Source organism: Filicampus tigris, chromosome 13 (assembly GCF_054856515.1).
Source record: "Filicampus tigris isolate MCC_2025a chromosome 13, RoL_Ftig_1.0, whole genome shotgun sequence".
Lineage (NCBI taxonomy): Eukaryota > Metazoa > Chordata > Actinopteri > Syngnathiformes > Syngnathidae > Filicampus > Filicampus tigris.
The window spans coordinates 18,717,600-18,730,966 of record NC_141229.1 but is presented as its reverse complement, the minus strand read 5'-3'; the positions used below and the strand labels follow the sequence as shown (position 1 = coordinate 18,730,966).

The 13,367-nt window shown below is 39.5% G+C and overlaps 2 protein-coding genes across 4 annotated transcripts in view; one reads left to right on the top strand and one right to left on the bottom strand.

Moving 5' to 3' along the window:
* The window catches only part of pdss2 (prenyl (decaprenyl) diphosphate synthase, subunit 2), a 30,072-nt gene extending 23,781 nt beyond the window's left edge, over positions 1 to 6,291 (bottom strand). Inside the window, exon 1 of the mRNA XM_086050579.1 lies at positions 5,806 to 6,291. Coding sequence (XP_085906705.1) covers positions 5,806 to 6,053 — 248 coding nt within the window. The 5' untranslated portion in view covers positions 6,054 to 6,291. The remainder of the gene's footprint in view (positions 1 to 5,805) is intronic.
* A 6,314-nt stretch (positions 6,292 to 12,605) lies between these two features.
* The window catches only part of sobpa (sine oculis binding protein homolog (Drosophila) a), a 50,203-nt gene continuing 49,441 nt past the window's right edge, over positions 12,606 to 13,367 (top strand). For all 3 annotated transcript variants that reach the window (XM_086050228.1, XM_086050227.1, XM_086050226.1), the window contains exon 1: positions 12,606 to 13,073. In XM_086050228.1, the coding sequence (XP_085906354.1) occupies positions 12,978 to 13,073 (96 nt within the window). In that variant the 5' untranslated portion in view covers positions 12,606 to 12,977. The remainder of the gene's footprint in view (positions 13,074 to 13,367) is intronic.

The following is a 13,367-nucleotide window of genomic DNA, read 5'->3' as shown; positions in this document are numbered from 1 at the left end:
AGAATGCAAAAAAAAAAAAAAAAAAAAGAGAGAGAGAGAGATGACAGAATGACTACGTGAGTGATTCACATTGTCGTGGTACTGGCAAAACACACAACCATTCCCAAGAGCAAGTTTTTGCACCTTCCACTTCCACAAAATCCTCACAGTGGTCAATGACCTTTTGGAGCACTGTCCCTTCACCTTGTTAAAAAGGTTCAATTATGCTCCATCATTTTTCACACAGTAGTAAACATGCAACCTGCAAAACAAAAAAAGAACTGTTTTGTTTTACTGTTATGAGGCAGCTCTCTTCTGAGAGTTGGTGAGGCTCACTGGTCTGAGGGCTGGGATGTGATTAATATTTATGTCACTATCTACAACAGCATCCATCAATCAATCAATCTCGTGCAAGGGCATATATGGAGCATGGATGGGTATGATAAAAGAGAGTGAGTGAGGGGGGGACAGAGGAGATGAGAAAAATGGGCTGCTGTCATCTCGAAAGGGTTGCGAACAGGTCACCACGCCTTCTACTTGGGACTGTGCACAAGAACTTTCATAGGCCTACCAGCGACCGGACTGAGAAAGATCTCAAAATAATTCTTCCCTTGAGAAGCAGCTGAAATCTTAAGGCTTCTTTATACTCCCGCGGGCGACGTCCGCGCAGACGTCACTGCGGCAATTTTTGAAGGCACATTTTGCCTTCATACTCGCGCACAACCCACACACGTTGTTTGAAAATGTGTTGCAGTTTCACTCCAAGTCGGAAGGTGTCGCTAAGGCTGATATTAACTAGGACAACACTAGCACTAGGTGGAATTTCCCCATCCTTTTCTGGCCAATTACGTTCGGCGTTTTTTACTGCCAAACAACATTCAAAATAACGATGACCGGACAATGCATTGAATTGTATTGCAACTATTTAGACTGACAATAATGTAAAAACTTTACTTAAAGCTGAAGTAAACCCAAGCATATTTTTTTCATGAAAATGTTCCCAACAGGCCCACTAGTTGAAACACGGCATTCTGATTAATTTTGAGTTTGTGGAATATAAATTAAGCAGCAAAATGCACTCGTTTTTAGCCATCTCTGGGGGCGGCCATTTTGTCTTCTGTTGACGGAAAATGATATCACAACTACTCACAATCACATAATATTTAAAACTAGCAAAAAAAAAAAATCTGTAAATATACGAACCTATGGGTGCTGAGCCGCGAGTTATGTGGTTGTTGATGTAGTTTTAAGTTATAGTATCACAATTCACCACTATGTAGCAGACATGGCTTAGTTGTGCTTGCACTGTTCTTATACCGCCTTATATTCTTCATTAGGCATAATAATTTTTGGGCCAACGTTAAATGATGTGCAGGACAAACATAGTACCTTAATAATTTTGAGTGAGTTGATTTTTGTTAAAGAAAAATGCACAAAATTAGTTGTTTCACTTAATGTTGGTTTCTTCTTCAGCAGTTTTTGTGCAGTTCTTTAATGGTAATTTTTATGCAAGAGCCCTTTCCACTGGAAAAAAATAATTCACAGTATGTGGTTACTTTATTTGCTTCAAACCCTTTGTTGTTGGGTCAGGATATCGGATGCATGCATTGAGAAATGTACAATGAAAATGTAATATATTAAGAGCACGTATTTTGCACATATGCACGTATTTTGTCCATATTTAAATGTTATTTTTGGCACACATTTGCTTAGGAAGTGTGTGATGGTATGTGGCCGCTGAGTAGCACTGATGAAAAATTGTGACCCCGTCCAGCATTTAAGTTGTCCATCCCTGTGATAATCGATACTGGTACTCAACTGTTCCAATTTTTGGAACTTTTTGTGTGTGTGTGTTTATGGTAATAAATGTGTAGAATGTTTATTAATAAAATCTCAACATGTTTCAATTTAATATTTATTTTGAAATAATAATACAAAGAACGAAGATAATAATCATTTCGTGTTCATTCATCTTCATTCCTTGTGCAGTTGTTTTTCAAGAACACTTTGGCCTTTGGTATCTGTGATTTTGTATCTGTGATTTTGTTTCTTTTACCAGTGTGTTGATAATACCACATGTGATGATCATTGTGGTCATGATAATTGTGTTCATTCAGTGGTGTACGTATGTATGAGGGTAAGCGGCATAGAAAATGGCTGGATGGATCATTGCCATATGAAGTTTTCGTATTGTTTCATCTCTAAGACCATCCTTAATTTAAAGATATAGAAGCAAACCACAATCCCATGAGAACACACTAATGAAGAGAAATGACCGACTGAGGGCACGGCATGTTGTCATCTAGCCCCAGAACAAAATGTTAGAGGTCTGGTACCCTTTTTTCACTAGCGCATCCACTGACAAATCTAATCTAGTGCCCAAACTAGCACCGGTTCTTCCAAGAGGAATCCTGGAGTGGTCGTAGTTTGTAGTGGTCTAGGACTGAACAGTAATATATTGAGGGAATGTTATTTTCTCAAAATACAGTGGTACCTCGACTTACTAGGACCACCAGTTGACAGTTTCTGAGTTGAAGCAGTCGCACGCCTGATTTTTTGCTGTGTGTTGCAAGGCAATATTAGAGTTATGATCAAGCTTCAGATCAGACTTGCCACTTCAAAATAAAACCTTCCAAATTATACAGGTACATCAAAGTCTTGGTAGGCTTTTACTTTGAAGTTCATAATCGCAGCGTGAAGCAGCTGGCTTGAATTGTCGTCCTGACTGGGGGCTAGCCTGAGCCCAGTTTTTATTGCAATCACAGACCCAGAATCGTGTAGAATCGCTAATTAAGATGAAAAACAAAAAAAACTAACCACAACTTAATTATGCTGTCATTGTATAATAAACTCGCATACTCATGTTTTGGCAGCCGTGGATTTGAATATTCGCAGTTTTTTTTTTAACCCAATATTTTTAAATATTTCCTCATATTTTTTTGTTTTGTCTCGTTTCGGTTGAATCCAATTTGCTCCCTATTTTTCATAGAAAACAATGAATGTTTATCAGCCTTTTTTGGAAGCGGCTAGCTTCGATGCTGACAGCCTGACACTGTTGCAGTTCTACTTTCCGACCAATCCGTTTTTAACAAACCTCAAAAGTGCTGTTTGAGCAGGCAAAAGAGCGACCGTGTTCTGACATCACTTAGCCCAAACTCTCATTGACATCACTTAACCCAAACTCTCGTCTACTCTTTCTAGACAGGGAAATACAATTTGCTGCTACGTACAATTTACATTTAAGAAAAGGGTTTGATTATCTAAAAAAGATAACCAATAGGTCATTCATTATAAGTGAAATGTCTTTGTGTATTCACAATTGTTAAGCAAGTAAAATACTTTATCTGATTATTCAATAGAACATTGATGGGCAACTGGGAGCCACAGGACGCATGCGGTCCCTGCCCTCCCTTTGAGTGATTTCAAGTGCGGTGAGCGGGTGTGGTATTATAAACTTGTTTCCTCTAATACAGTGGCAACACCTTGGCCTGCTTGCAGATGCCACAGATTCACAGAGTAGCTGATTTTTTTCCCACTATTTGTTTTCAGTTTTTGTTTTTTGGGGGGAGGGGGCGGTAAGTCAACCCCCATTTTGTGGAAAATATATAATAGTGGTTTATCAGCGTTTTGTAAAGAATTTGGGGCATTTACAAAAATAAAAAAATAAAAAAGTCAATTTAAATGGATTTCAATGGGTGCCTACTATATGCAGATTTTCGCTATTCACGGGCCGGCCCGGTCCCAATCCCCTACGATTAGCAGGAGTTGACTGCATAGTTTTAAGTTGGAATATCACCAACCATCACTAGATGGCAGAAATCACTGCACTAGGTCATATACTACCCTATACGACGACGTGGGTAGTAGTAGGCCTAATACTATTTTTTCAGATTTGGAATGACGTACAGGACAAACATAGAACCACAATAATATTACAGTTCTGATTAAGTGGATTTTTGTGAGAAAAAAAATGCACAAAAGCAATAAATTTTGGCTTGCTGCTCAGCAGTTTTGTCATGTTCTTCATAATTAATTTATTATGCATGAGAGCCCTTTTACATTAGAAAAAAAAAAAAGAAATCACAGTATGTGCTTATTTTTGATTGTTCAAAAAACAATTACTGTGGAAGACTGGATCTTTTGTACATGCACTGAGCATGAATATTCAGACACTGTGATGTACATTGGTGCACGTATTTTGTCCATATTTGAATCATACAACAAGTGTGTGGTGCTATGTGTCTCCCCAGAAAAATTGTGGCCCTCTCCATTATTCAAGATGCTCATCCCTGAGTTCTGTTGAATTTCAGTTCAACTTCTGACACGTACTTTCGTGTAGGTATTGCATATCGTAGTTTGAGTGTCTGTATCATCATCTTAAATCGCTGGTTTTCCATGACACTGTACAGTAGAAGATCCTCGCATTTCAATGCGGCCAGAAACTGTTATCTTCTGTGCGCAGACAGAGCTTGGCGTCAGTGTGCATGCGACTTTACAGGGGGATGCGAAATGACCTTAAATGTCAGATTTAAAGGCATAGTAGAAGGCGCCCGCTTTCGACTGCTGCTGCTTGCTTTTGTCACCATTTTGTTATTTCGTCGAACTGCTTCCGTTCATACAACACAAATCATATGCAAAGGCCAGGAGGTGAAGCGATTCAGAGGATTTGCTGAATTGATACTGAATTGCACGGCGAAGTATTGCAACACATTGATGGAGCGATGTTTTTACCTACGGATCCAATCAATGACTTGAATGGATTACGACTTTATGGCCAATCACAAAATTAGCGAAATATCATCTGGTACGATAGTCGATCAGATCGATGGAAAGTCTATTGTTTAGTAACAACAAGGCAACAAAAACAGAAGTCGTAAGAGTACAGTGGGCGAGAGGCAAAATGTTACAACAAGAAGGTTGTGGGTTTGATTGCTTTTTGTGTGTGGAATTATCATGTGCTCCTTGTGTGAGCTGCCTCTGGGTTCTACATCTCAGTGAAGCCTCTAAATTGTTGATGCAAATGGATGGAAAGTTTAACAGATTTTATAAACCAATTGAAAGTCATAGGATGAAACAAGATGCTGGTAAATGGGACTACAGTGGAACCTCTAAAATTGTACATCCCGGAGGTCATCCAGTATTCAAAAATATATCCAAAAGTCAACCAATATTTTTTGCATGAATACGTCTTCAGAGTTGCACAACAAACGCAATGTCAGTGTACTTCATTAGACTACAGCAGGTGTCAAAACAACCTATGCATTGTTTTTGTTTGTGAGCATTATATGTCTTTTTAGTAACACCAATAAGACTATGCACAGGAAGCAATCAATCCGATTTGCATTTAGAGCAACAGCAGTCCATTGTAAGAATACTCTTTATGTTTTACAGCGGTTCCTTTCTTTTTACTCCTGTGAAAAAAATAATGCCAAACATGAAATATTATTAAAAGTTTATATTTAAAGCACTGAAATTATTTTACACTTGCATGACAGTTGAGAATGTTAAACTGGCCTTCAGAGTTATACGACTTGAGACGATAAATCTTATCATTGATGGGGAAAAAATACTGAATATTCCAAAAACAAACTGGAGATCCGCCAGCATCATGTGTTGTGTTTGAACTGTACTAACATATTTTCTACTAAATGTCCCAGTCATGCCAAAGGTCACAATGAAAAACAACATAATAATTGCAAGTTTTGATTTACTCTGACCATCGTCTGTGGAGGTAGGGAGATGAAATACACTTTGCCGTCGAGGGTCAGGCATTTTCGAAGTTCTCTCTTCTCGAGCAGTCAAAGCGAGGAAGACTAATGGTTTTACCTTGCAGTGTTAAGTAGAGGGTGTTGGGTTCCGACCAGCTTCTTGACATGCATGGCGACGTTACTGAACTCGTCACTGAGTAGACAGCGGAGGCTCATGAAAGAAGTTGGATAACCCACAATCTTTTCGGCGTCGGACACCACTTTACTCCAGTTTGAAGGTCCTGGGCTGGAGAAAAGACTCAATGTCCTCTGCACTAGTCTGGACCAGACTGTATATGGCAGTCGCGTCCATAGAGGCGCAAACATCTTCTCTCTGTTATCGGCACTTTTTAACAGCCTTGCAGATATCTAATACCATCTTACATTTGAGTATTTCCGATGCCTCATGTTGTTAACCGGTATTTATCAGTTTGGTGTTTACAGACGCAATTCACAGTTTTGCAACCGACTGTTTCACAACACACGACCTGTCACAGTGCGCTGCCATCTTGACCAACATAGGACGTTACGTCATCCACTCTGTCAACGTCACTTCCTGTCAAACTATTGCAGTTCATGTAGGTTCACGTGGTTAAATGTAATTGACAATTATATTTATCATTATTCCCAAATAGGCGTACGATTGTATTATACTATATACATTATAATATGTATATTTCTTTACTATTTAAATTTGTGTGTGCGTGTGTTGATGTCTTCTTCTTATTATTTTTTGGGGGTTTGTTTTTTTGTGTTGTTTATTTTGTGGGGCAAACCCCCATTTTTCGTGGGAAAGATTTTGGGAGTTTACAATACATATATATATATATATAATAACAACTGCTAGCCACTAACGCCGGAGACTTGTGCCGTATCATACAATGACAGCGTAATTAAATTATATATATATCCTTGAACTTTTAACTAGTTCTGATTTTAATAAGTCCCCACAGAGACCAACAGATGCTCTCTGTGAGGACTTTGCAGACCACTTCAGAAGTAAAATCGATGACATAAGATCCAGTCTTTTAGCCCGTCAAAACACAAGTTTTAATAAACCCGGACAATCATATTTACATGAGGAAACACTGGAAAGTTTTGCCCTGGTTGATGCAAGGACACTTGTTCGAGTTTTCTCCCAGGTAAACCCAACAACCTGCCTTTTGGATCCAATTCCCACATTTCTTTTTAAGACATTTTATGGATTTTTTGAAGAACAAATTTTAAATATAGTCAATTGCTCTCTTCAGACAGGCGTCTTCCCCGCTGCCTTTAAAACGGCGGTGGTGAAGCCCCTTCTGAAGAAGAGCGGTTCTGACCCGAGCGTTTTTAATAACTACAGACCCGTATCCAACTTACCGTTTTTAAGTAAGATTTTAGAAAAACTGGTTTTCATCCAGTTGAATCATTTTTTAAATACAAATAATAATTTGGAGAAATATCAATCTGGTTTTAGGATGAACCACAGTACGGAGACTGCTCTTTTAAGGATCTTAAATGATATTAGGTGCACTGCAGACGTGAGAAAACTCACAGTCTTGGTGCTACTGGATCTAAGCGCTGCTTTTGATACAGTAGATCACCAAATTTTATTAAATAGACTTAAAAATCTAGTGGGCATCTCTGGTACTGTTTTTGACTGGTTTTATTCCTATCTCACAGACCGATATTTCTTTGTAAGTATGGATACTTGTTCCTCTAAAACTCATGAAATTAAATGTGGGGTTCCTCAAGGTTCGATTTTAGGCCCCTTACTTTTTAATCTTTATATGCTTCCCCTCGGGGATGTCATCAGGGGACACGGCATCAGCTTTCACAGCTATGCTGATGACACGCAGCTGTATATTGCCGTGTCTCCTGATGACACAGGACCCATTGATACCCTTTTAAATTGCATTTTAGATATCAAGTCATGGATGGCAGATAATTTCCTACAGCTCAATGAGGACAAGACTGAGGTTTTAGTTATCGGTCCCGAAGGTCAGAGAGAGAAGCTTTTACCAAAACTACACATTTTTAATCCCTCACACTGTGTGAAGAACCTTGGCGTCATTTTTGACTCTGAGCTCAGTTTTATTCCTGATATTAAAAATGTAACCAAGATTGGTTTTTATCACCTTAAGAATATCGCCAGAGTCCGCCCGTTTCTCTCTCAGGCTAACACGGAAGTGCTGATGCATGCGTTTATTTCCTGTCGTTTAGATTACTGTAATGCCCTGCTCTCTGGCCTCCCGAAAAAGAGCATTTCACCACTGCAACTACTGCAGAATTCAGCCGCTCGGGTGCTGATGAGAACCAGAGGGCGGGAGCACATTACGCCAGTTTTGAAATTGCTGCATTGGCTCCCTGTGTGTTTCAGGATCGATTTTAAAGTACTTTTATTAGTTTATAAATGTGTTAATGGTCTTGGGCCATCTTATTTATCTGATTTGCTTTTATCATACCAGCCCTCGCGGATCCTGAGGTCCTCTGGCGCCGGCCTTTTATTTATTCCAAGGGTGAGGACCAAAATGCATGGCGAGGCTGCATTCAGCCATTTTGGTCCTCACCTTTGGAATAGCCTGCCAGAGGATGTCAGGTCTGCAGAGACTGTTGATATTTTTAAGAGGAAGCTCAAGACACACCTTTTTAGTTTGGCTTTCAACAACTTTTAAATAATTTATCTTTTCTTTTGATTGAAGATAATTCTATGTTTTGCTTTGAATGTTTTAAAGCACTTTGAGTTGCAATTTTATGTATGAAAAGTGCTATATAAATAAAATGTGATTGATTGATATATATATATATATATATATATATATATACACAGTAACACTGCACATTTTAAAGTGGCCTTTATATTGTGAGCAGCCAGACACAGACTTGTAAAATAAATCATGCTGTTTATTAATCAGCATCTTGATATGTCACACCTGTGAGGTGGGTGGATTATCTCATCAAAGGAGAAGTGGTCACTAACAGATTTAGACAGATTTGTGAACAATATTTGAGAGAAATTTACTTTTTATGTACAAACAGCTCAGGAAAAATGGGAGAAAAATTAGGTGTTACATATATTTTTGTTCAGTATAGTTTCATTTGCAACAGTTTTAGAAATGTATGAATGGAGTTTAATTTGATTATCCATCCATCCATCCATCCATCCATCCATTATCGATACTGCTTCTCCTCACAAGGGTCGCGGGCGTGCTGGAGCCTATCCCAGCTGTCTTCAGGCAGTAGGCAGGGGACACCCTGAATCGGTTGCCAGCCAATCGCAGGGCACACAGAGACAAACAAACATCCACACTCACAATCACACCTAGGGGCAATTTAGAGTGTTCAATCAACCTACCAAGCATGTTTTTGGAATGTGGGAGGAAACCGGAGTACCCGGAGAAAACCCACGCAGGCACGGGGAGAACATGCAAACTCCACACAGGGAGGCCGGGGCCGGGATCAAACCCACAACCTCTGAATGTGAGGGGGATGTGCTAACCAATCGACCACCATGCCGCCGCTAACAAGCCTAATCATGAAAAATCTAACAGATGAATCATTATATACATTATTATTCTTACATTCCCCTCTGTTTTTCTTACATTTGCACAGTCCATTGTTATTGTTTTTTTCTGTCCCAAGGACTCAGCGTCTTACCACGGGATGCTCTTCCTATTTTGCGGCTGTGTCCTACTCACATTCCACTTTCTTCACAAGCAACTTCGACTTAATGATTAAAACAAATTCATAATGCTGAAAAAAAAACGTACAATAATTATAAGAGAAAATATGGTATAACCTATGAACAATTATTCTTTCTGGTAGTGAAAGCTCAATTGAAAGTTGAGATTGTTCTTGTAAATGTATTGAATTGTCATTGCAGTCATGTAGTTACAGTTAAGTGCTTTCAGCCAGAACAATGCACACACTCACACACCACCCTCCCTCAAGGAGAGAAAGGTTGCGGACAGTGGTAAGAAGTAACAAAGTACTCTGACAGCATGCCACTGTGCCATTTACGTCATCTGGAGCAGTTCCAAACCAATATTTATCTAACGACGACAAAGTTATATAAAATTTATCATACTCACATAGGATGAATAGGTATTATGTGTGCAGTTGGCTACAGACGTGTTTGGCTATTCAAACTTGGCTTGGTCCAAACCAGGATTTAGAGGACAGGAAAATGCAGATGTTTCCATAGGCTAGGTAGCTGAAAATCCGAGGAGAATTTTAAATCTGATCAGTCGAGGAAAAAAAATGAAAAAACAAAACAAAACAGTCCCCTTATACAATACAATACAATATTTGGTAACATGGACTCAGTGTTTCCCCATCCTAAGTCAAAATGTTTTAATTTGTATTATGGCTTGGAAGATTAAGATAAGATGACAGCTGTACTGTAGGGCTGACAAAATCTTATTTTTATTTTTATTTCTCCTGCATGTGATATTTTGTTTTTCATGTTAATATGCGGTTCTCAATGGAAAAAGTCTGGATTCCCCTGCTGTACTGCATGATGTTTGATGGGGTAGGCATCTACTGTATAAACTTTTGCTTCAGCCTTCTCCTTTTGGGCTCTTATTACCATGTATATTGTATGTAAATGCATTGTCTGGAATGTACTATACCCAACTAAACTAAACTAAACTAAACTAATTTATCTTCACAAGGGTCGCGGGCATGCTGGAGCCTATCCCAGCCGTCTTCGGGCAGTAGGAGGGGTACACCCTGTATTGGTTCCCAGCCAATGGCAAGGCATACAGAGAAAAACAAACATTCACGCTCACAATCACACCTAAGGGGCAATTTAGAGCATCCAATCAACCTACCATGCATGTTTTTGGAATGTGGGAGGAAACTGGAGTACCCGAAGAAAACTCAAGCAGGCACGGGGAGAATACGCAAACTCCATACAACCCACAACCTCTGCACTGTGAGGCAGACGTACTAACCAGTCAACCACCATGCCGCCCCAGTAGACAGTTATACTGCAGAAAAAATATATGAAAAGGGGATGTTCTGAAAGCTTTAAGCAACGATCCACAAAAACAACATACCCTTATTATTTAATTGATAAAAATGACAAACACCAAAACATGAATGATGCAATAAATCATTTTAACCAGTTTTGGGTAAGTATTGGCCTAGTGTTGGCAGCTGGCATTGGTGGAGCAGACAACTGGTATATGACTATGTACAAGAATCCTTTCTCACGTTTCATCTCAGCAACTAATGAGAAGAAAGTCGTCCTGAAATGTAAAACCAAAAAATCCGCTAAGTGTCATGATATTTACATGTTTCTGGTTACAAAAGTAATTTAAATATTGTAAAACCATTAACTTATATCTTCAACTTATCGTATGAGTCTGGTTGTTTTCCTAAAAAGATGAACAATGCAAAAGTAATACAAAAATTTGTGCAAACATTTGACTAATTCCAGACCAATTTCTCTATTGCCTCGTTTTTCAAAAATTCTGCAAAAACTTTTCAACTCTCAAGCAAAAAATAATAAATGTGTGACAATATATATTTTAGAACCAAATGAACTACCTCTGTGGTAATTGCCACAATAGAAAAAAATCACAAATGCGCGACAATAGAAAAATATGCAGTTCGTATCTTTGTTGATTTTTAAGAAAGCATTTGATGCAATAGAACATTCAATTCTTATTAATAAACTGGAACAAACAGTATTCATGGTGTAGCTGGGGACTGGTTAAAACGTTATCTTACAGGAAGGATACAATATGTTAAAATGGGTCAAGATACATCAGAAGATCTTGAGATTGTTTGTGTTGCTGTCCAGGGCTCCGTGCTGGGTCCGAAGCTGTTCAGTGCAGGGGCGCGAATTTCGAGAATTTCAGGAAAATATGTGAATTTTCCCAAACAACCGGTGTATTTCCAGCTGGTTCTGCTCATCACTTAATTTGAGAGGATACAGAGATTTTACCTTACCTAAATGTATGACTGCTTGGAAAAGTTTGTGTGTGTCTGTATGTGGAGTGAAACGGAACAGTCTGGATGTACAACACAAACATTGTACATTGCAAACAGGGTTATCATAATTTTGGAATTTTCGTTATAGTTAGTTTTTAGTTCGTTTTAAGTTTTATTTTTTATTTTTAATTAGTTTTCAGGGCATCTTCAATACTTTTTATTAGTTTTAGTTTTTCAAAAAACGCTTAGTTTTAGTAGAAAATAACCTTGATTGTGAACGAAGGTTTCGGTACCACTAAATCAACAAGATAGTAAGGTGGTAAGCCATGTAATATTTTCTGAGTAAGTTGCAAAACCTTGAAATCACATCTCAAGTGGACCAGGAGCCAATGCAAGATGGCTGGTATCGGGGTAATATGACTGAACTTTCTCGTCTTTGACTTGGACTTGGGCATCCCTGCTCTAAATTGCCCCTTGGTGTAAATGTTTGTTCTTCTATTTGTGCTTTGTCAGATGACAATGGCTCCAGCACACCCGTGACCCTAGTGAAGAAAGTGGTAAAGTAGATGGATGGATAACTATTCTACTTTATTAAAAACATATAACGGAAAATGGTGGTGGTTTTGGGGTCTGGAACAAATTAATGGAATTTCAATTTATTTCAATGGGGAGCATTGATTTGATATTGGAGGAAATTAAGTTGCGAAAATTGCCATGGAATTGTAAGGTACTACTGTATTAAAGTTTCGGCCACTTGAAGCGCACTTAAACAAGCTTTGTTAAAGGGTATTGGAGTACAACTTCCAGCCAGGCAGCATTACAAAATATCCCGAGGAGCACTTGAAGTTGGATGCCACACCGCTGTCACTATAGTGTGGACAGGGTGGGCGGCTGTGAGAGCACCTGTTTGCCTCTTGCAGACTCCCCCAAGCTAAGGCAGTTGCACTGAAATGATGCGACTGCACTGATTGCGCTCCATGGTAAACTGAGAAGACCGTCTACCTCAAATCATCAACACGTCATATAATGTTTCAGCGTTGGCCCCTCCCACTGTCTCCTTTCCCCCCTCGCTCAACCTCTCCTTTGACTCTTGGACAGAGGCGACACAACAGTGGTGCACGGACCGCGGAGGGGACGGGCAGAAGATGGCTGACTTAGCCCGGCAAGGCAAGCCCTCGGCGGCATCGCCAGCTTCAAACGGGCCGCGCAGAAGCTGCAAGACATCCGCCGTCTGGCGACTGTAAAGAGCTGCCTCTCGTCCCCGCTCCTTACATCCAACCCCCCTCCTCCTCCCCCCACCGCAAATATTGACAGAAGTATCAGCGAGAAAACATGGCAGAGATGGAAAAAGAGGGCAGACCCCCGGAAAATAAAAGAAGCCGAAAACCAGCTCACCCGGTGAAAAGGGAGATTAATGAAGAGATGAAGGTAACGGATTTGCATGCTGTTTTGGTGTGCTGGTGAGGAGCATGCGCGTGTTAAAGCACCAGTGGCCCCGATACTGTAAATGATGCACCCAAGTGTAAGATTATCTTGCATGCAAGACTAACTTGAAATGTGTTTGGATTTTTTTTTTTAATTACCCAAGTTCTATTGTTTGAATCGCGCACCCTGCTATAGACCGCGCTTCGGCGCGGCATATCCACGATCACTCATTATTTCAACAGCAAGTTTGAAAGCAAGACAAATACCAAGCGTGTTTCTATCGCTTTGTGACATCAA